This window comes from Carcharodon carcharias, chromosome 12 (genome assembly GCF_017639515.1).
Source record: "Carcharodon carcharias isolate sCarCar2 chromosome 12, sCarCar2.pri, whole genome shotgun sequence".
In the NCBI taxonomy this organism is placed as follows: Eukaryota; Metazoa; Chordata; class Chondrichthyes; order Lamniformes; family Lamnidae; genus Carcharodon; species Carcharodon carcharias.
The window spans coordinates 137,539,369-137,563,562 of record NC_054478.1 but is presented as its reverse complement, the minus strand read 5'-3'; the positions used below and the strand labels follow the sequence as shown (position 1 = coordinate 137,563,562).

The 24,194-nt window shown below is 44.3% G+C and overlaps 2 protein-coding genes across 3 annotated transcripts in view; both read left to right on the top strand.

Moving 5' to 3' along the window:
* LOC121284575 (zinc finger protein 850-like) overlaps positions 1-24,194 on the top strand; it is an 85,966-nt gene that overhangs the window by 35,626 nt on the left and 26,146 nt on the right. The window contains exon 3 of the mRNA XM_041200042.1: positions 4,833-5,664. Within this exon, the coding sequence (XP_041055976.1) occupies positions 4,833-5,664 (832 nt within the window). The remainder of the gene's footprint in view (positions 1-4,832; positions 5,665-24,194) is intronic.
* LOC121284578 (putative methyltransferase DDB_G0268948) overlaps positions 386-24,194 on the top strand; it is a 30,473-nt gene continuing 6,664 nt past the window's right edge. For both annotated transcript variants that reach the window (XM_041200049.1, XM_041200047.1), the window contains exons 1-3: positions 386-538; positions 18,630-18,789; positions 21,971-22,131. In XM_041200049.1, coding sequence (XP_041055983.1) covers positions 18,679-18,789; positions 21,971-22,131 — 272 coding nt within the window. In that variant the 5' untranslated portion in view covers positions 386-538; positions 18,630-18,678. The remainder of the gene's footprint in view (positions 539-18,629; positions 18,790-21,970; positions 22,132-24,194) is intronic.

The window sequence follows — 24,194 nt, the reverse complement described above, 5'->3', positions numbered from 1 at the left end:
TGTGCAGAGTGAGAGTTGGGGCTGCGTATTTCAATGTGACGTAGGGGACGTGTGACGCGCATATGCGGAATAAAAGGGCGGAACTGCGCATGTGTGTACGGAAACGTATGACGCGCATGTGTGGAATGAGATTAGAATCCGCGCATGTGTGTCGGAGGACGCGAGCTGCGTTTGTGCGGGGCGAGAAGGGAACGTCACAAAGCCTGCAACCTGATTGGCTGATCCACTTTTGGCATTGGTAAAGCGCCCGTGTCGGTCAGAGTCTTTCTTACCACGTGGGTTAGGTTTCCGCCACCTCATGTCATCATGCGGCGCATTGGCCAATGGGAAGTACTGGAAGACCGGAAGGACTCTGATGCTCCAACCAATCAGATGGCGGGTTTTGCTCCACTAAGTTTCCGATTGCCCAACATCCTCATTCAGACAATGAGTTTGTTCGGCTGCTCGTTACCGTCCAGCGAAGTTGCTGCTGTTCCTCCCTCCCTGAATGAAGATTCAGCTTGACACAAAATAAAACTTCCTCTTCTGTCCAACATCTGTGAGTAAAACACTTCCCCCTCACTCCTATTGCTTTTCCAATTCTCGGTTTGCATTGTTGACTTGCAGGAACTGAAGGAAAAGGAAGTGAATCCCGGTTGGATGCAGACTCTGGAAAGGTTGGCACAGCTCTTTCTTTCCTAAAGGCATTGACATCCTTTACTCCCTCAGCTTGGCACATTTATGTAAAGGCAAAATATTATGGATGCTGGAAATCAAACAAAAACAAAAAGTGCTGGGAATGCTCAGCAGGTCTGACAGCACCTGTAAAGAGAAAGACAGAGCTAATGTTTCGAGTCCGTATGACTCTTCTTCAGAACATTTATTTGCCTGGCCAAAATGATAATCACTTTCCTAATGTTCACAATTAAAGGAGGTTTTCCCCAGGGGCTGGCAGACATGTAATGGGACTGTATAGTAATATAGGACATAGACATGTGTCTAGTGTTGTCATCTTAGATATATTATTTATGGTTCTGTAATAAACAGGCAGAATTTTCAGGTTGCTGCCTGTGATTGTCTCACGATCGCGGTTTTATGCTGGTGGGCCAGTTAAGGTCCGCCCAGTGTGAAACGCGAGTTCCCAATGATTGGGAAAGGCTGGGCGGGGTCCTGACGGCCGCTGGGTCCAATGGCGAGCTGGTGGCTAGTTTAAAAATAGCACAGGGAGCCCCTGGAAGGCTGCCCGCTGCAGGGAGGGCAGGTTGGGTGGGCACTCAGCCCCACCACCCCCCCCCCTGCCCCCTCCCAGTTTTCGGATCAATGCCTCGTGGACCTCCTGGAAGAGGTGGCTGCCGGGGGGATGCCCTTGTCCCTAGGGATGGCAGGAGGAGGCCAGTGCACCTTATCATATGAGCTTGGGAGGAAGTAGCATTGCTGGTCAGCAGCCATAATGTTGTGTGGCGCACCTGGGCCCAGTGTTGCAAGAGATTTAATGACCTGTTGTGCTCAAGATGGATCACCGCATTGGCATGGATCAGTGTGTCTAAGTGTTAAGGGCTGGCCATCCCCCCCTGTGGAGCTAAGGGGCCTTAGAGTCTGAGTACCAACCGTCAGTGACGCTGGGGCTGGCCAAAGGGGTAAGCCCTGGCTGCTTGAACTGAGAGTCTTGCGGCCATGACTCTAATGTGCCCTGAATGGTGCTGCTCAGGTGGGGTTGGCTAGGCTGTAATGGCGCTGCAGGTAGAGAGTGGACTAATCCAAGCTTCTCTGTCCTTTCAGGAGAAGACAGCCCATAACAACATTGAAAGGTTTTGGACTGGCAGAGGCCCCCAAAGCCTCCTAAACCTAACGACGTATGAGCAGGACACCCTGGAGCTGGAGAGCTGGCACTGACCTCGGCCAACTGGCTGTGGAGAGGCTAGGGTGACAGATGGAAGAGTGCAGAGCACCAAGATGGGAGTTTCAGATGGTGCAAACATTCTTGTGTAGTCTCATCATTGATGGGAGTCTCAAAACTGGAGTCCCCATTGATCATTGAAAGACTATGGCACCATGATGCAGATCTCCATTGTCTCACCAGGGTGCCTGGCATGCACAGTGACAGTGTGGTGACTTAAACTAATGACATGTCATTGTTCTCCCTTAGATTTGCCACTACACAGCCAATCGCAGGAGCCCGAAAGGCCACCCCTGAAGCCAGAGGACTGCCAGGCTCTAGATGCAGCTGCGCCACACCTGCTGTCAACCAGGCACCAGCGCAGATACCAGCACTTTGGTGGGCGTTAGATCAGCGGCTAGAACGTGAGGACACAGCGGTGTCCTCACACTCACTTAAGGTGCAGGCGGAGGCAGAGAGTGCCCAGTGTGCCGACAGTCGGAGGGCTGCTGGAGACCAGGACAATGCTGATTTGAAGGCAGTTGATGAGCCTCTGAAGTTGTCCATTCAGTAGCAAATGCTGGATGTCCATCAAGATGTGCAGGAAGATCTGGCAGAGATCCATGAGTGTATGTGTGCTGTGGTCCCTGTTATGGAGGAGTCCAGGCGGAGTATCAGCACTGCGTTCACCCTCATGGTGAGTGCACTGCCTCCTCCATTGAGAGAGTGTCGACTCTCATGGAGAGGCTTCTCCAGTATCAGGGGTTCCTGGGGCTGTGCTCAGACCTGCAAGTCCTCACACAGGCACTGACCTCAGGTGGTCAGTGTCCGTGTGTGAGATGGATGAGACACCCAGTATCCCAGCTAGGTGCCCATCCATCAGTGGCGAGCAGGGAGGTCCAGAGCAACCTCACGGCGCATGAGCTGCTTGTCGTCTCTGTGGGCTCCTCTCAGGGCACTCTGGATGACAGTAGCAGCTTCTCCGCCCCTCTGCCTGTGACCATGACATCTGATGAGGCTGCGGTAACTGAGGAGATGCCAGCCATGGTACTGGCCGCTCCCTCCCAGGCGGGGCCAGCACAGGCTCCACTGGCCAGAGGACGACTGCCAAGGTCATCAAGGCCAGCAAGACACCAGAGTCAGCAGGCTGCCTCCAATGCCAGTGCCAGCGAGGGGGGAACACTAAGACGTAACATTCGCAAATGTAAGTTTAAGGCACCGTGAGCACAAGAGGGACTGGTCTCGGGTGACCTTCTGTTGAGCAATGTTTTGTTTATGTTTGCTGGTCTGGGGTTGAAGGCTAGAGAAGGTTCTGTTAATTAGTTTCGACTGTCAAAATGAGATCAATTTTTTTTTGCCATAATGGCCTGAGTGTTCTTAAACTTTTTCATTTATTTGGTGCAGGATAGGCCAGTATGTTATGCTGGACGTGGGTGGCTTTAATCTTTATTGCGCAGGCACTTGAGTGGACTTTGGAAAGGGTCATTTCAGACAGCTGGGATGTAGGGGGCAGCCCTGGCATGAGGTGGGAGTGGTTATTTGGCAGCCTAGCTGAAGGAGCGTTGGATGAATGAAGCCCCGAACAGAGATGAACCTGCCAAGTACCAAAAAGCAACCAGCAGCAAACTATCTCCCAAACTCCTCGCTACTCACACTGGCAATGCTGCTGAACCTTTTTATCCTGCCCTTGGATGAGTTTTTGCAAATTGTTGGCTGCTTGCCTGCCGTTTTGCCCATGTGATGAGCGCGAAATCACACTAGCAAGGAAAAATTAGTTTTAATTGCCTTTTTAATTGGCCTCTTAATTGATGGCGGGCGTGGCTCTGACACCCATGTGCGCCCACCAACCGAAATAATGCACAAGCACGGGATATTGTCGGGGTGCTCACCTGACGTCCTCTCACGCTATTTTGTGTATGATTGGGTCAGGCGCGTGCCCGCCGATCAGTGTAAAATTTTGCCATATGGCACAGAAGGAGTCCATTCGGCAACGCGAGTCCACGCTGACTTTCTATGCAGAAATCTAGTCAGGCCCCTTTCCCCCTCACTATGCCTGGAGCCCTGCAAGTTTATTCCTGTCAAGTCCCCATCCAATTTCCTTTTGAGATAATTGATGGTCTCTGCTCCAGGACCAACATAGGCAGCGAGTTCTAGGCCATGATCACTCACTGCCTAAATGCAGTTCTTCCTCACATCCCCCAGTATCTCTAATCAAGCGATATAGGACTGTATATTACACACTGGTTTAGTCCAGTTATATATACATATATATGGCTAGCAGCCTGCATGAAGATTTTCAGGTCTCTGTGCCTGGAGAGGAAGTGATGAACATGGGTTTGTCAATCAGCATCAGTTGGCACCTCCAGGAGAATTGGAAGGGTGTAATTTCAGCACAGCAGAGTGATAATGGAGAGGGATTGTGGGACAGTGATTTACAACATTTGCAGAACAAAAGAGGAAGGAATGTTCCATAGAAATTAGAATTGTCTGTTTTGACTTTCTATCCTGTACTGACAGTGATGGCTTTTGTAACTTCTTTTAATAGGACATTAGAAGAGGAGCATTTGGAGACAGAAATCTCAAAAAAAATATGTCACCTCAAGATTTCAGAGAATTGCTTGATTCATGGGAGTTGAATATCATCGGCCTTTGAGACTAGAAGGAGATATGGTTATTTCTGGTTCAAATCATTCTAACCATCGGTTTGACTAAAGCACCGAGATACATGCACACCTGAATGAGAATGTTCCAGTGTACTGACTGTGGAAGAGCTTTCATAGCCTGAAATATCATTGCACCATTCACAGCCTGGAGAGACCATATACGTGTTGTGTGTGTGTGGGCAAGGCTCCAACTGATCATTGAACCAGGAGAGACACAAGGACACCGGCACCATGGACAAACCGTGGAATTGTGGGGACTGTGGGAAGAGATTCCGGTTCCCATCTGAGTTGGAAACTCATCGACGCGTTCACACTGGGGAGAGGCCGTTCACCTGCTCCGTGTGTGGGAAGGGATTCACTACATCTTCCACTCTGCAGACACACCAGCAAGTTCATGCTGTGGAGAGCCCATTCACCTGCTCTGAGTGTGGGAAGGGATTCAGTGTTTCATCCCATCTGCTGACACACCAGCGAGTTCACACCGGGGAGAGGCCATTCACATGTCCTGAGTGTGGGAAGGGATTCTCTCAGTCATCCAACCTGTTGACACACCAGCGAGTTCACACTGGGGAGAGGCCGTTCACCTGCTCTGACTGTGGGAAGGGATTTATTGATTCCTCCCACCTGCTGCTACACCAGCGAGTTCACACCGGGGAGAGGCCGTTCACCTGCCCCGATTGTGGGAAGGGATTCACTCGGTCATCCAACCTGCTGACACATCAGCGAGTTCACACTGGGGAGAGGCCGCTCACTTGCTCTGAGTGTGGGAAGGGTTTCAGTGATTCATCCACCTTGCTGACACACCAGCGAGTTCACACTGGGGAGAGGCCATTCACTTGCTCTGTGTGTGGCAAGGGATTCACTCAGTCATCCAACCTGGTGACACACCAGCGAGTTCACACAGGGGAGAGGCCGTTCATCTGTCCTGAGTGTGGCAAGGGATTCATTGTGTCATCCCATCTGCGGAGACACCAGCGAGTTCACACTGGGGAGAGGCCGTTCATCTGTTCTGAGTGTGGGAAGGGATTCACACAGTTATACAACCTGGTGACACACAAGCGAGTTCACACTGGGGAGAGGCCATTCACCTGTTCTGAGTGTGGGAAGGGATTTACTCAATTATCAATCCTGCTGAGACACCAGCGAGTTCACAAGTGATTACATGTGATCATCGCTGCTGTTAATCATATCCAGAACTGAGCCATGTTCGTTCTGTCAGTTGGTGAAGTGAGAGGGTTTCTTTTCGCTGGGCTTGCTGGTCTCATGACTTTGACTCCAGTGGGTGATGAAGTTGGAAGTGCACATTTCCACTGAAATGATCCGCAGAGTTTGATGAAGTACATTTATTTTATCCTGGATAGTAAATAGTGTTTTTCCCATCACGACAGGTTGGTCTAAAATAAAAATGTTTGTCTCTGTTCTACTAACTCCACAGTACAGGGCCAGCCCTGTCGGCTCAATTGGTCAATGTTGGTATTTCTGTTCCACCTGAGTCTCCACCCATCCCTCTTCTACCCCCATCAGGATATTCTTCTGTTCTCCCTCGTGTAGATACCTAGCTACCCCTTAAGTGGGGTTGCGCTATTGTTAAGAAATGGGAACTCACCTTAGTAAGTATCCCAGAAATAGCGGTAAATCGGGAATTGAAAGGGAGGGACGAACTCAGGAAAATTACAATCACCAGGGAAGTGGTACTTAGCAAATTGTTGGAGCTACGGGCTGACAAATTTCTGGGTCCTGATGGACATCATCCTAGGGTCTTAAAAGAAATGGCTAGTGAGATAGCTTTTTTTTTAATTCATTCATGCATGTGGGCTTTGCTGGCTGGGCCAGCATTTATTGCCCATCTCTGGTTGCCCTTGAGAAGTGGTGGTGAGCTGCTTCCTCAAACTTGACAGTACATGTGGTGTAGGGACACCCACGGTGCTGTGAGGAAGGGAGTTCCAGGATTTTGACCCAGCGACAGTGAAGGAATGGCGATATATTTCCAGGTCAGGATGGTGAGTTACTTCGAAGGGAACCTCCAGGTGGTGGTGTTCCCATCTATCTGCTGCCCTTGTTCTTCTAGATTGTAGTGGTCATGGGTTTGGAAGGTGCTGTCGAAGGAGCCTTGGTGAATTCCTGCAGTGCATCTTGTAGATGGTACACACTACTACTGTGGGTCGGTGGTGGAGGGAGTGAATGTGTGTGGATGTGGTGCCAATTAAGCGATCTGCTTTGTCCTGGATGATGTCAAGCTTCTTGAGTGTTGTAGGAGCTGCATTCATCCAGGCAAGTGGGGAATATTCCATCACATTCCTGACTTGTGCGTTGTAGATGGTGGACAGGTTTTGGGGAGTCAGGAGGTGAGTTACTTGTTGCACGATTCCTAGCCTCTGACCTGCTTTTATAGCCACATTATTTATATGGCTAACCCAGTTTAGTTTCTGGTCAATGCTAACCTTCAGGACGTTGATAGTGGGGGGATTCAGTAATGGTAAAGCTATTGAACATCAAGGGGCGATGTTTGGATTCTCTCTTGTTGGAGATGGTCATTGCCTGACACTTGTGTGGCCTGAATGTTACCATTTGCCATTTGCCAGTCTAAGCTGGTGCATTGGTTTTAATTTTCCAAAATTCCCTAGATTTCATTAGGGAATGTACCATTGGATTGGAAAACAGCAAATGTAACTCCTTGATTCAAAAAGGGAGGAGACAGAAAGCAGGAAACTACAGGCCAGTTAGCATAACATCTGTCAGAGGGAAAATGTTAGAAGTTATTATTAAAGATGATATGACAGGGCACTTGGAAAAAATTTAGGATAATCAGGCAGAGTCAGCATTGTTTTGTGAAGGGATATTCACGTTTAACCAATTTATTGGAGTCACATGCTGTGGATAATGGGGAACCAGTGGATTACTGTACACAGATTTGCAGAAGGCATTTGATAAGGTGCCACATCAAAGGTCATTGGAAAATAAAAGCTCATGGTGTAGAGGGTAAGATATTGGCATGGATAGAGAAGATTGGCTAGCTAATGGGAAACAAAGTCTGATAAGTGGGTCCTTTTCTGATTGGCAGGATGTAATGAGTGGTATGCCGTAGGGATCAGTGCTGGGGACTCAAATGTTTGCAATTTATATAAATGACTCGGTTGAATGGACTGAAGGAACAGTTGCTAAATTTGCTGACGATACAAAAGATTTCTTTTGAAAATCTTCAGATCGAAGGATATTCATGTGGGATGCATTGATTACTTTTCAGTATATTGTCCAAATAGCCATTCTTCACATGTGAGCCTTGACTATGTATGTAGGTAAGCTTTTCGATTGTGATAGGCAACACAATTGTTTTCCCAGAAGTTGTGATCAAGTGAGGGAAAATTGACATTCTTTTGATCCACTTACTAACACAGCAATAAAGAGGTCAATTGCCACCTGGCTGAAATCAGGTAACTTGGTACACATCATTGATCCCAGTCAGATCTGTTTGGCTTTTTACTGGGGAAGCTGATATTTTAATAAGACCCCTGAATGTCTGTAATATTGTTTTGTCACACTTTTACTAATAGTGAACATATGCTAACATGGTTTCCTCCTGATGTGAAGAAGATTCGCAACTGTTCCCCACCCTTCCAACCTCCAATTTGCAAATTTTGTACCCATTCCCTGTTGGATTTGTGCAGGCTTCCATTGCCTAGAGTTATCTCCCCCGAGGGATCTCACTGACCTGATTTCTGGTCTTGATTTTAACCCCAGTTTTCAGTGACTGATAAAACATTTTCAAAGACTGTCTAGGACAATGCTGTAGAGTTCATTATAAATTACAGATTAAAACTCCTGGTTAGACATGTAATCTTGATTAGCCAGGCTCCAAGATGAATAGCCACTGATTCATGCAAATGGCTGGTGATGATTTGCTGATGATAGGAAAGTAAGTTGTGAAGAGGATACAAGGAGACTACAAAGGGATATAGATAGGTTCGGTGAGTGGGCAAAGATCTGGCAAATGGAGTATAACGTGGGCAAATGTGAAATTGTCCATTTTGGCAGGAAGAATGAAAAAGCTTATTTAAATGGAGAAAGATTGCAGAGCTTTGAGATTCATTGGGATCTGGGCATCCTACTGTATGAATCACAAAAGGCTAGTATGCAGGTATAGCAGGTAATTAGGAAAGCTAATAGAATGTTATCACTTATTGCGAGGGGAATTTAGTATAAAAGTAGGGAGGTTATGCTTCAGTTAATACAGGGCACTGGTGAGACCATATCTGGAGTACTTTGTACATTAATGGTCTCCTTACTGAAGGAAAGATGTAAATGCGTTAGAAGCAGTTCAGAGAAGATTTACTAAACTAATACTTGGTGGGTTGTCTTATGGGGAAAGATTGGACTGGCTAGGCTTGTATATATAGAGTTTAGAAGAGTGAGGGATGACTTGATTGAAACCTTTAAGATCCTGAGGGGTCTTGACAGGGTGGATGTGGAGAGGATGTTTCCTCTTGTGAGAGAATCTAGAACTAGGGGCCACTGTTTAAAAATAAGGGGTCGCCCATTTGAGACAGAGATGAGGAGAATTTTTTTCTCTGAGAGTTGTGAGTCTGTAGAAGTCTCTTTCTCAAAAGGCAGTGAAAGCAGAGTCTTTGAATATTTTTAAGGAAGAGGTAGATAGATCCTTGATAAACAAGGGGGCAAATGGTTTTCAGGGTTAGGCAGGAATGTGGAGTTGAGGTTAAAATTAGATCAGCCTGATTATTCAATGGTGGAGCAGGCTTGAGGGGCCGAGTACCCTACCCCTCCTAATTGGTATGTTTGTATTCTGGGTGGAGGCCGAGGACTCCACTTCTGGGCAGGCTCAAGAGTTCTGGGCATGCAAAAAGCATGACAAGGTGACCGGCTGTGCATGCTCTATTCTAGTTTTGTTTTTAGTTAAAGGGCTCAGCCATTTGTAACATCAGGAGTGCCCCTGCAAGGACGAGAACCAGGTTTGGGGCCATAACATGGGGAGTCCTGGGAGCAAAAGCAGGGAACCTAGAGAGGGACAACCCAGGGAGAGGTCCCAGAAAGAGAGAGAGAACCCGCACAAGGAAGGAGCCACCAATAGCAGACCAGTGGAGAGAGGAGGAAAGAAAGAGGCTTCAAGCACCAAAAGTGCTGCTGCTGGCAGGCTCCAGGTAGTGAGGGCTCAGGAGAAGCCCTGGAGAGCTACAAAGGCTGTCAAAGGTCATTGATTCCCCGCTGCGGCCATTGGGGAAAAGGTAACCCTTTGGAGCAGTGGTGTTCTGTTTGGTGTGACTAAAGAGCTGGAGTTCTGTCCATGTGTTGGTGCAGGAATGCAGGGTGTTGGTGCATGTGTTGGTGCAGGGAACGATTGGAATTTAGTCTTCGGAGAAGAGATTAAACCATCAGGAGGTGAGCATCATTTTAGTATTCCAAGTCAGAGCGACTTTCGGAGAGAATTCGAAAGTGAAGACTGTAAACTCCTCGTGAGGGAGACAGATTTAATACGATTGTGTAACTCACAGTGGATACTGAAGTCTGGGTGGGTTGCTGTGAAATCTGTGGATCGGTCTTGATCGCATCTGCCATTTATTGTGCAGTGCTGTGTATTCAACCACAGTTTACCTGTTAATCCACATGTACTTTAATTCTGAATGTTAAGAGTATAAGATAGATATTGTCAATTGTTTGACATTTCTCACTTTGTATAGTAAAGTTTATTTTGGTTTGTTTAAAACTGGAATCTTGTGCCTTTATTCTCTTAGTGAATACCTGGGATCTCAAACTTTATCTACTTTAAACAAAACGTTACTGGTCATTAACTGGATCGTACCAAAATTTGGGGGTCTGGTCCAGATGCATAACACTATTCACCTCAACCACTCCATGCGGTAGCGAGTACATTCTCACCACTTGCCTTGTAAGAAGGTTTCTCTTGAAATCTATGTTGGATTATTGAACCCCTTCATAATTTTAAAGACTTTCATCAGGTCACCCTTCAATCTTCTCTTTTCTGGAGAAAAACACTCCAGCCTTTCCTGATGGTTAAATGCTTTTAGTTCTGGTATTATCCTTGTGAATCTTTGTTGCACCTTCTCCTGTGCCTCTATTTCCTTTTTCTAAATGGACACAACAGATGTTGACAGACTCCCAGTGTAGTCTAACCATGGTTCTAAAGAAATTGAACATAAGCTCCCTGCTTTTCAATTCTACCCCTCGAGAAAGGGGCCTCATGGAAAGATGTGACGTTCTGAGAGAGTCAGAGGAGATTTACTAGAATAGCACCAGGGATGAGGGGACTGCAGCTGGTTGGAGAGACTAGGGAAGCTGCTTAGATCATAGGGCAGAGAAGGAGACCATTTGGCCCATCGAGTCTATACCAACTGTCTCTATAGCAAACTAGTTAGTTACTTTGCACCGTTCTGTCCCTGTAGCCCTGCAAGTTTATTTCCTTAAATGTCCATCCGATTTCCTGTTGAAATCATTCGTTGTGTCCGCTTTCACCACCCTCGTGGGCAGTGTTCCAGGTCATTACCACATCGCTGCTTAAAAAAAGTTCTTCCTCAAATCCTCCCCATCCATCTCCTGACCAAAACCTTAAATCCTTCTCCGCTAATCTTTGTACTATCAGCTAATGGGTACATCATTTCTTTGTCAACCTTATCTAAACCTGTCACAATCTATCCCTCTATCAAATCTCTCCTTAATCTCCTTTGCTCCAAGGAGAACAGCCCCAGCTTGTTCAATCTAATCCCTTATCCCTGGAACCATTCTGGTAAATCTCCTCTGCACCCTTACATCCTAAAGTATGGTGATCAGAACTGGACAATCTTCAAGTTGTGACCTATCTGAGCTTTATAGAATTACATGGAGGCAGAAGACGTGAGGATGATTCCTAATGAATACTTTGTGTCTGTATTCACAAAAGAGTGGGGACATTGCAGACATTGTAGTTAAGGAGGCACATGCATAATGCCACAGATACACACATTAGGATACAGACCAACACAGACGGGGATACACACAGGGACAGGCACAGAGAGAGAGCTACTCACAGAGAGATATGCGCGCACACACACACAGAAAGGGAGAGACACATCCAGTGACGCACACACTCAGCGAGGGATACACACAGACAGGAACACACGCACAGATAGTACCCAGACAGATGGATGCACAGTATGAGAGTGTTGTTATGGACCGTGATGGGTGGAGTGCACAATTAATTCTAGCCCCACTTCTCCACAGGTTGTAACAATAGTTTAAATGTTTAATTCACCCACAAAACTTGCCAATTGTTAGTCTTTGATAGTTATTTCCAGCACAAAAAGACTCTTACCAGGCTTCTTTCAGCACAGAAACAATTATTATGAAACAAACTACTTTTTAAAACAAGTTAACAAACTGGTTAACATACAAGCTGTGGTTTATATGTGTAACAATTTTTCCATTTTTAAAAAAAATAGATATTCGAACCCCCTTACACTCTCACAAACTCAAAACAGGACAAAACAAACACTCCCCTGCAGAGGCTGGAGTACAGGAACATTTCTGAGGAAGGTTTAACACAAAGGTGGGGCAGAGGGAGGGAAAGAGAGATTCCTTTTCCAGCAGCCTGCTTCTAAGGCTCCACCCCCACCCCTCCCCTCCCCCAACCACACTGCCCCACACACACACACACACACACACACACACACACAGTTTTAAAGACTATGATGTTCAAAGAATACTTCTCTTGGGCAGGTGGTTTTAACCAATCAGCAAGAGTCTTTATCCTCGCAATAGCAGTTCTTTGTTAACTTAGATATACAAAATATCTCTTCCCTCTCCAGGTGTTCTTGCTGGACATCTATCTTGACCCATGTTTCTTGAAGAATGGCATTTTCATATGCCCAAATAAATATTGTAAACTTCTAAAAATAACACAGGAGGAAGCATGTCCAAAATTCAATGTCCTTCAAATTCTCCAAAAACAGGTTCTTCACAGTGTATATATGAATTGGGAGAGTGTCTGTATGATAGCATATGTGTGTGTGCATATGTGAGCATTGTAGCACATGTGCGTGTGTGAGTATGAGTGTTTGAGAATGACAGTGAGTGAGTGAGTGTGAATGTGTGCGAGAATGATTATGTGAATAAGTATGAGACTGTGAGAGATTGTGAGAGTGTCAGAGTGAGTGTGTGTATTTCTGTGTGTCTGTGAGTGAGAGTGTGTTTGTGGTTTGTATGTATGAGTGAGAGTGTGAGAGCGTAAGTGAGAGAGAAAGCTTGCTTTTATGTGTGCTAGAGTGTGTGTGAGTGTGCCACCTTGAAGGGTTTAGTGAAGTTGGGGGCAGCCATTTCATGAGTTAATATTGCCTTCAACCTCTCACTGGCTCCTTCATCCTCCCCTCTTCTTTCTACCTGACATACCTGCACCTTCCTATCCTCCTCCCTACGATGGTTTGGTTTCAACATGTCAATGTGACATAGCTGATTCTTTTTTCTGCGATTGAGGGTGTTTGTCAAATAATTTATTTTACTAACCCTCTTAACTATCTTGTATAGACCACTGGATTGTGCTTTCAGGGGATCCTGCTGAAAAGGCAATAACAACAACACTTCATCCCCTGGTTGAAATGTTCGGGGCTCAGTTTTTTATCTGCCCATTCCTTCATCTTTGTTTGGGAAACTTTAAGGTGTTCTTGAGCCACTTCGCAGGCTCCAGTAAGCAGTTCCTAGAACATGGACACATTCTATGTACAGGATTCATCCCTCTGTCCTAACAACTTTACTTTGATTAATTTCAGAAGACCTCTTATCTCATGTCCATAGATTAATTCAAAAGGAATAAAACTGGTAGATTCATTCAGTGAATCTCGGGTGGCAAATAAAAGAAAATCCAGCCCTTTTTCCTAATCATGGGGATATTCATGACAATGTGCTTTAATCATTGTTTTGAGAGTTTGATAGTACCTTTCTAAATCTGTGTCTATGGATGGTATGCCATGAATTTTAATTGTTTTAGACCCAAGCTACTCATTATGTTTTGACTTAAAATTACATTAGGCATAAAATTGGAACCTTGATTTGACTGAATCTCCATCGGTAATCCATATCCAGTAAAAAAATTGGGTTAGCTTCTCTACCGCAACCTTAGCTGTAATCATTCTCAAAGGGATGGCCTCTGGAAATTGAGTTGTCATATCCATAATAGTAAGGATATACTGGTGTCCCGCTTTTGTTTTTGGTAACAGTTCCACACAGCCAACTAACGCCCTACTAAATGGTTCTCCTAAAACTGGTATGGGAATTAAGGGTCCTGGGTTTGATTGTAGGTTGTGGTTTTCCCACTATCTGGCACATATGGCATGTTTTACAAAACTGCACCATGTGCTTCTGAAAACCTCGCCAGTAAAAATGTTGACTAATGTGTGCTTGGGTCTTTTGGATCTCTACATGTACTGCCATAGGAATTCAAGAGCTATCCTTAATATTTCGCGATGATATTTGGGCAGTACCACTACCTGATGAACCACCATCCACACTTCATCTGCAGGTCCGTGAGGAGGTCTCCACCTCCTCATGAGAATCTCATTTTTAATATAATAACATTCTGGAACTCCTGCTTCAGCTTTGGGTTGAGCTGATTGTGCCACATTATTTAACTCTGGATCGACTTGCTGTTCCTCAATCAGAGACAACTTACTTAACATTTCCTTTGGATTGTCCAAATCCCCAAAGAAAGTTTCAGATAGCCAAATATCTGTTTGTGGTACCAATTTTACCTCTGGCGATGGAGCTTGTTTAGTCATTGCTCGGGCACTACACAAGAAGGAAAAATTCCTGGAACCTTTTCCTGCAACTGCTCTATCTCCTTGACTTCACTTGGTCTTTAGGTAACTACAAGAGAAGCTACTACTTTCACTCCGACCAAATCACTTCCGAGGAGGAAGCCAACTCCATCTACAGGCAAACTATGAACAACTTCTACTGTTACCATTCCAGACATTAGGTCACACTCCAGGTACACCCGATACAAAGGTACTGGTATATACTCCCCGCCAATACCATTCACTAAAACCTTGGCATTTAGTGAATACTCTGATGGAAAAGTCAGGCCTTTCACCAGCAAAAGAGTTTGGGTAGCCCCTGTATCCCTAAGTATAACTGTAGGTTTACTTGCGGAACAAGGAGTTACTTTTCCTTTTGACAAGAATTCCTTGTAGTGTTCAGGTATCTTTTTCACCCTGCCTGCACTCTCAGTCACATGCTCGGACTCACAGCTGCAGTTAACATTGCAACTTGATTAGTCATACTTTCAGTTGAGGCTCTTTTTCCTGAATCAATATCTCATGGATTTCCCACACAACTTCCAGCGATTTGCCCTAATGTGTCCTACCCTGTTACAATGGAAACACTTAGGAAGTCACTCCCATCCTCAGGACTTTCCTTTCTGGTCAAAGGAGGAGATTTCAGCGCATTCCCAGTTGTCCCTTCTCTTCCCTGGCTACTTGCCTTCCTTTCAGCCTCCCACTTTCTATCCTTCTCGGCTTGTAGGGGCAACGGTAAAAGGGTTTGGATTTATGGACAAGCTCGTAATCATCAGCCATTTCCTCTGCCTGTCTAACTGTTGAAAACTTCTGGTTCACTACATGAGTTCTTACAACTGGGGGAGTGAATTTTTAAATTCCTCCAGAAGAATTATTTCCCTAAGGGTCTCATATGTGGCCTCTACCTTAGTGCTGTATCCAATGATCAAAGTTAGTTTGCTTTACCTCCTCAAATTCAATGTAGGTCTGCCCAGGCTATTTTCTTATGTTTTGAAACTTTTGCCTGTGTGCCTCAGGGACCAACTCATATGCACTAAGAATGGCTTTCTTTACTGCATCATCATCCATAGACACCTCTTCCCAAAGTGATGCACAAACCTCATGACCTCTGCCCACTAACCTACTTTGCAGGTGCAATGTCCTGTTTCCTTTTGGCCACATCATTTGCTTAGCTACCTTCTCAACAAAATGAACAGTGCATCTACAACCCTTTCCTCAAGCTTTGGAAGGGCATGTACAAGTTTGAACATCTCCCCACTGGACCCTGGGTTGGGATAAATTCTTCCATCTGCAAAACGTTCCCCAACATCTGGTGCCTCTGTTTTAAATTTCAATCTTTTAAGCTGGTATTGCCTTCTTCATTCCTTCTCTCTTGCCTGAAATTCCAATTCCAGCTGCTTAAATGCTCTTTCCCTTTCTTTCTCTGATCTTTCATTTTTGTCTTTCTGCTCTTTCCTGTTCAAGTTTAAGTTTCTCCGTTTCTTCTTCATGTTCAAGCTGCTTCATTTGCAAGCAAATCCTAGCTAACTCAATTGACTCACCCCCCTGGAGAATGTGGTTTCTCTTGCATCCCTTCCAATTTCAAATGCTGCGCTAATACCTCAACTATGTCTCCTTTCCATGCCTCTTCTGTTAATTCCAACTTCAATTTATCTGCCAATTCCCTTAGCTTAGCCTTGATTACCTTTTGTAAACCAGTGAGGGAAAATTTTTCTATCTTTAAAAAAGTCAAAGCAACTTCCAAAGCCACGTTGGTTTCTAATGAATTAGGAACCTGGTAGCTGTCTTTTTATCCTTAAACAATTTTTATTCATCTGCATCCAATCACTCATTATCCGTGCTTTAAATTCATTGGGAGATGCCAATTTTATATTATGGACCGAGATGGGAGGAATAAGCAGTTAATTCTAGCCCCACTTTTCCTTAGACTATAACAATAGTTTAAATGTTTAATTCACCCACTAAACTGGCCAATTGTTACCCTTTCATACTGTTATTTCTAGCATAAAAGACTCTAACCAGGCTTCTTTCAGTAATTACAAAAATATATTAAATTATAAAATAACCTAATTTTTAAAACAAGTTAATAAACTGGTTAACATACAAGTTGTAGTTTAGAAACATAACAATTTTCCCCTTTTAAAAAAATATTTGAACACCCATACATTCTCTCACAAACACAAAACAGGGCAAAATAAACAGTTCCCTGCAGATATTGGAGTATTAAAACATTTCTTTTAAAAGGATAAAATTCAGATGTGTTGATATGACAGAGTTCTGGTTACAGTAGGTCTGGAAATTCTTTTAGACAGATTTATTGGCAAAACTGTCCTTGATTACTCTTACTTAGCACAACTTTAGACTTTTAAAAATACAGGTGATTTATTCTGATGAGACGTTTCTGAGGAAGGTTTAACACAAAGGTGGGGCAGAGAGAGGGAAAGAGAGAATCTTTTTCTGGCAGCCTGCTTCTAAGGCTACCCACCCTACTCCCACCCCCACCACCAACACACACACTCACAGAGTTTTAAAGATTAAGATGTTCAAAGAATACTTCTCTTGGGCCAGGTGTTTTTGACCAATCAGCAAGAGTCTTTAGCCTGGCAATAGCCGTTCTTTGTTCACTTAGATATACAAAGTATCTCTTCTGTCTCCTGGTGTTCCCCCTGGACATCTATCTTGACCTGTGGTTTCTTGAAGAATGGCATTTTTACAGCCCCAAATTAATATTGCAAACTTCTAAAAATAACTCAGGAGGAAGAACGTCCAGAATTCAATGTCTTTCAAATTCTCCAAAAACAGGTTCCTCACAGTGTGTATATGAATTGTGAGTGTGTCTGTGAGTAAGTGTGAGAGCATGATTGTGTGCGTGTGCATGCGAGTGTGAACATTTAAGCATGTGTGCACATGTGCATGAGTATGAGTGTTTGAGAATGAGAGAGTGTGTGCGTGAGGAGTATGAATGTGTGTGTGAGAATGAGTATCTGAATGAGTATGAGAGTGTGTGAGATTGAGAGTGTCAGAGTGAGTGTGTGTATTCCTGTGAATGTTTGTGTTTGTGGTTTGTATGTGTGAGAGTGTGAGAGCATAAGTGAGAGAGCTTGTATGTGTGTGTGCCAGAGTGTATGTGAGCATGCGTGTGTGTGTGCATGTGAGTATGTGTGCGTGTATGTGTTTGTGTGACAGAAAGTGATTCTGAGATGGTGTATGTGAGTGACTGTGAGTGAGAAAGTGTGTATTTTTGTTTGTATGCTTGTTTGTGAGTGATTCTGTGTGAGAGAGAGAGAGAGTGTGTGGGAGTGCATTGAGGTCTTCATCAGGAAAGTTATAACATCTCCTCTTGTCAATTATCTGTTCAGCTTCCATTAGTGTAAAAGCAGCTTTTTATAAACTGTTCATACCTGGCTGACCTTTTTAAAAACTATTTGTGTTACATGCATCTTTTTTTTTTAAACAGACTGTTCAATGCATGTTACCACACAACGACGTTTGCAAATGTTTTCAGAAGTTTTTAAAATGATTTCAAACTTTATCAAAGTCTTTACAAGTGTCTTCTGAGTTCCATTAAACTCTCTCTCTCTCCATACTGGACTTGTGGCTGTATTGATGTTCCTGTCATTTTGGATTAATGGTGCCTCCCTCTTTAGTGAATTCCTGATTTCCCCTCTGCTTGTGTAGTAGCTGTGATCTGCCAGCAGAGGGTGGTTTTGTATCACTTAAATCACAAAATATAGAAACAGGTTTGAGGAGGAGACGATTTGACCCTTTTTAAATTCATTCTCCCCCAGAGACAAAAGATCCCCCACTGCAGTGGTCAACGGCTTCTGAAATGACTTTAGACTTTTCTCTTCCGGTGCCAAATCCAGTTCCTGAAACAAAGTTTTCCTTTCTTCTCTCTGGAATTATTTTTCCTTTTAAGGAAACATCCAGTAGAGATTCAATTTTAGATTGAATTTCACACACTACAACCGTTCTACATTGTGGACATAAATGAAATAAATAAATAGTCACATGGTTAAAAAGTGATTGTACATTAAAAGGTAAATTAAATGTTGGATTACAAAGCTTCTGTCAGCTGTAGCAACCTTTCGTCAAACTGATAAGTTATCGAAGCAATGTTTGCTCAGGTTTTGTGTTCAAACTTCTGCATTACTGATAAGTTATCGAAGCAATGTTTGCTCAGGTTTTGTGTTCAAACTTCTGCATTGGTTGAATAGTTAACTCACAGTGCACTGTCCAGGGAGTGTTATGAAAGAACTGGCTGGAAAGAGAGATTGATTATAATCACAGTTTTTAATCTTGTGGAGTGTTTATTAACAGATTCGGTGAGCTATTTTTGGGGACGATTACTGGCTAGAGGCTGCACAAGATGGCGTCACGATTATTTGAGGAGCGGGAACATGCTGCCTTATACCAGAAATACCGTGTCCCCTTACCCTCCCAAATCTGCAACCTGGTCCTCAACTACCTGCAGAGAAAGGTGAGAATGTGGAGAGCTAAAGAGAGGCAGTCGCCGAGAGATAAACTGGCAGCTTGTGACTGGACTAGCAAAAGTCAACAACCTTGAGCTGAGAGGGGTTGTAAAGCAATTGAAGCCTCGATGGGTTTATTGGCTGCCACTTATCTTAATTGTCAGTGAACAAAAACAGAATTACCTGGAAAAACTCAGCAGGTCTGGCAGCATCGGCGGAGAAGAAAAGAGTTGACATTTCGAGTCCTCATGAGGACTCGAAACGTCAACTCTTTTCTTCTCCGCCGATGCTGCCAGACCTGCTGAGTTTTTCCAGGTAATTCTGTTTTTGTTTTGGATTTCCAGCATCCGCAGTTTTTTTGTTTTTAATTGTCAGTGAGTTCCTCAGGATATCGGAGTGAGATGAATTTCCATGTGCTCATGTTGGAAATAGCCAACACCCGACTAAAAACTTTCAACGCTTTTCTCCCTCCTGAAATCCATGTTGATCCATTGGCTGCCCTTTGACCTGTCGCTAATGTCTTGTTGTCCATGAGAGATCAGGCTCTTTATGGTTAACCAGCTGTAAATGTTGCAGAAAGCTCTGCACTTAGACTTGAGGGGGGAAAAAAATCTTATCAATGTTTTTAGCCTGAGCTGGGAAATTCTGAATTCCCTTAAATGAGCAGCTAGACTATGGGTGGCTTTCTTGCAAAGAATTGTCGAATGTTATGATTCAACCATCAACATTTTGACAAGGAGGCTGGCAGGAGGGAGGCTGGGCTTTCGGAGGAATTGTGAGGCAGCGAGTGGGACTAAGAGACACAACAGGCCAAATAGCCTCCTTCTGTACTGTAACCATTCACTGGTTCTATGAGCAATGGTACGAGGGTTGAGCATCAGACCATCTGTGTTATCAGTTTGAGATCATCGATATTTTAACTCCTGGGCTTCAGTTATATCCCACTGACCCCTCAGCCTCCACAATGGGCAAAAAGGTCTGCTTTAGATTGGTCAATACGCTTGGGCCTTGGCACCATATACCAGAGCCTTTATTGTGATTGGAAGGAGAGTTCAGGTAAAGGCTAAATCTGTAAGTCTGCGTAGGAAAGCCAAGTATGCTGAGCAGAGCAATGATTTGGGTAGAATTGAACAGATTGTGTCAGGAGGGGAGAGGAAGTTTAACAATGGGAGAGGGGCATTCGAGACTAAGGCATCTTAACGGAAAAAATAGTAAAAAGTGAAATGAAAGCAGTTAGACCTTGCCATACCACCTATCCATCATGGAATAGTTTATCTTTGAGCTCAAGTCCATCTTTCAGAGGTCTACACGCAACGTCCTCGCGGCCCTGCAGGAAAAGGAGATGGTGGATCATGTCGATGGTTCCCCGAGCAGACTGTCAAAGTCATTTGATGGAATGCCTCATCGCTAGAACTTTCAAACAAGTACCAAGATGTAGCTTGGCTGGTGGTGAGAAAAGTCCTCCCTGTCAGTGCCTTCATGCATTGCCTGCAGTCTCAACCCCTTCGCGCATTGCCCTCGAGGTGGCTGTGGTGGGGGAGACTATTGTCTACCTCCTTGTGGAATGTGCCTTTGCAAAGAAGGTCTGGAGAGAGATGCAATGGTTTTTGACGAGGTTCATCCCCAGCAGAATGCAGGACTTTGTGTTCTATGACTGTTCCCAGGGACACACATTGAGACAAATGTGAACTGCAGCTGGAGGATCATCAACTCGGTGAGAGATGCTCTTTGGTCTGCCCGAAACTTGTTGGTCTTCCAGCGCAAAGAGTTGTCCCTGACCGAGTGTTGCAGACTGGCACATTCCAAGGTCCAGGACTATGTGCTGAGGGACGCACTAAAGTTTGGGGCAGCCACTGCAAAGGCGCAATGGGGAAAGGTCTCTCTGTCTAAGACTTTTCAGCCATAGTATAACAAGGGGCTAGAAACTGTGTCGAACACCTCAGGCTGTATGCCTGACATGGAATGTATGTTGCAAATATCAAAAGCATTGACATTGTATTGTGGCACCTCAGAGTGGAACATGCTGAATGGAGAAAAGTTGAATTTTATTGCACTGTCATTTTTAAGTCAAATTATTATTTTAATGTACTTTTATAAATTTTATGAAAAAAGTATATTTTTGGAAAAAACTTAGAAAATTATACTGAAAGATATGATGATGGATAAGGAATGGTAAACATTTTCAGAAATAATTCATAATTCTCAGTGAATATACATTCCCTTGAAGAATAAGATCAAAGTGGAAAAAAGGTACAAGGTGGCTGACTGGAGAAATTAAGGATAGTGCTAGATTAAAAGAAAATGTTTACAGTGTTGACAAAAAGAGTAGTAAGCCTGAAGGGTGGGAGCGTTTAAGAAAAAATTACTAAAGGTTGACTAAGAAAGCCATAAAGAGGGAGAAAGCAGAATATGAGAGTAAGCTAGCCAGAAATATAAAAACAGATCTCAAGGGCTTTTACAAGTCTGGAAAAAAGAAGAGAATAGTGAAGGTAAATTTGGAATAAGAACTGAAAATGCTGTAAATACTCAGGAGGTCAGGCAGCTTCTGTGGAGAGAGAAAGAAGGTTGATGTCCTTTCAGCAGCACCTTCTCCTGCTGGGACCATGTGTGAACTCAAGAATCATTCTGAATAATTCCTGCTCACCCATCAGGCCCAGTGCTTGGTAACCTTATTGGCTTCTGGTCTGGAAATTTAAAATTTTCATCTGGTTTTTAAATCCCTCCATGGTCCCTCTCTATCTCCATTACCTCCCCTGCCCTCAAACCTTCCGAGGTATTTGTACCCCTCCAATCCTGGCCTCTTGAGCATCTCTGATTTTAATCGTTGCACTGTTGGCGGCCGGGCCTTCAGCTGCCTGGGCCCCAAGCTCTGGAATTCCCCCCCTAAACCTCACCACATCTCTCTCCTCTTTTAAGATGCTGCTTAAAACCTACTGCTTTGACCAAGCTTTTGGTCACTTGTGCTAATCTCTCCTTATGTGCCTCGGTGATAACGCTCCTGTGAAATGCCTTTGGAAGTTTTGCTGTGTTAAAGGAGCTATATGAATGCAAGTTGTTGTTGAATGTGCAGCTGAATATTTTGCCACTGCAATAACTGGACACAATTACTGAGCACAGATATTTCTGTGGGTTCGGGGGAGAGTGGGCGTAGAGATGTGTGTTTGACTCAGAATGTGATTCTCTTTTCAGAAAGGGAAACCATTCAGCCTGGCAGTTGATATTGGATGTGGCTCGGGTCAGAGCACCAGAGGACTGGCTGCTTACTTTGAAAAAGTGATTGGAATTGATGCGAGTGGAGCTCAGATTGAAGAGGCCAGGAAGGTGGGCGGACCGGGTAACATCTCTTTCAGGTAACTAATGGATATGTACAAGTTCTCCCCATTTACATGACTGTGTGCTGCTCCTGTTCAACCCATGTTTGGCACCATGTTGGACCCTGAGCCATGGTTTCAGACCACACCCCCCATACACCCTCTTCGCCAGAAAGAAATCCTCCTGTATCCGTTTCCACGTTGCTATCCAGTTCCACCGTTATCTCTGCACATTCACCCCAAGGCTCACACACGATCTGTCGTCAACTCCAGACACATTTGCTCCAATGGTCTCATCAGCCTTTATTCTCCACAAGTTCCAGTTTGCCACCTTAAATCATTCTCCTCCATCACCCCTTCCCTCACTGTCCTCCATGCCTTATTTGTAAATCACCTGCTATCTCCCTCTCTGTTAAAACCAGATCCCCCTACACATCAAATCTTTTCCTTCAATGCCAGTATCTCCAATCCTTCCCTAACCAACTCTCTGTCCATTTCCACTTATAACATTTAAGATCCTGAGGGGTCTTGACAGGGTAGATGTGGAGAGGACGTTTCCTCTTGTGGGAGAATATAGAACTAGGGGGTCACTGTTTAAAAATAAGGGGTCACTCATTTAAGAGAGATGAGGAGAAAGTTTTTTTTCTCAGAGGGTTGAGAGGAAGTGGAACTCTCTTCCTCAAAAGGCGGAAGATGCAGAGTCTGTGAATATTTTTAAGGCAGAGGTAGATAGATTCTTGATTAACAAGGGGGTAGGCGGGAATGTGGAAATATGGTTACAATCAGATCAGCCACGATCTTATTGAATAGCAGAGCAGGCTCGAGGGGCCGAGTGGCCTACTCCTGCTTCTAATTCATATGTTTGTATGTTCATTTCTGCTTCCCCCGGCCTTTCTCCTCATTGTGAGCAACAGGATGGAACGTCCGATTGTCATTGCTCATTGCTGGAAGGCAGTGGTCCCCCTGCTGGGGTCTGCACACCCTGGGGGTCCATAGAGATGAAATAATGTGAAATGAGAGTAGGGGGCAAAGGGCAGTATGACCACCACATGTGCAGCGTAGAGTGGGCTCACTGTCTCACCCAGAAGGAGAGCTCACACAAATAAAGATAGACCCTTCAGTGAGAAATAGAACACACACATCTCAATGATAGCTGTAAGTATACATTGTCTTAATAACATTATTAAAACACTCTTTACATGCCCCACTTTCACATGATGGGTATCATATTATGTTATGATTTAGACTGGAGGGGCTTGTGATCATTAATCTGTTTGCAAAGGGCTCCTTTGACCTGACAGCTGCTGCTTTAAGCTGAAGGCTGGGAGATAATCGAGACAGGATAATAAAATCAAAATATTAAAGAGATTTTCATTTTGAATCAAGTCGAAACCTTAAACTCAGGATCACACTGTTTAAACTCTTTCAGTTCACCTCATTAAGCCATTTCAAAGGGTTGCTAGAGAACAAAGTTTAAGCTATTGCTGAAAAAAAGAGGCATTTCTTTTTGTCCAACATTAGATGTGATTCTGCTTTTTCATTTGCTGAATAATCCTCATTGTGTTAAGAATTACACTGACAACCAATTTTAGACTGTCAGTCGGGATCACAGTGAGGTGCATTTGCATGTACTGGAAGCTACATATATGAACACACAGGGCCCTGTTCTTTGCAGAGAAAAAGAACATGTACACTCATTGAACCTGTTTCAGCAAAACAAAATCAGTGACAGCCATTCGCTGGTTCATTCCTCAGGGAAAGACTTACCAATCAGAATCAAGCAGCCTGGTTTAGATTTAAAGCAATGCTTCACAGTTAACTGTCAGTTGCCATCAACTGGTACATTCTCCAATGCCTCCACCAATCAGAATCCACTTGCCAACCAATCAGCACTCTCTTTTCATATAGTATAAATTTGTTGTTTCCCCTTACATTGGTATTCTTATGAATTGTCCTGATGAGTGCAAGACGGAAAGCTTTGACAAAAAAAACCCGTTTTTCAGCAACGCTCAAGTTCTGTACTACCACACGACTAGATGTTGAAACTATTGGGGTCTGAGTAAAAACCCACTTCACAACCAGTGAGTGAGCTACATGTGAAT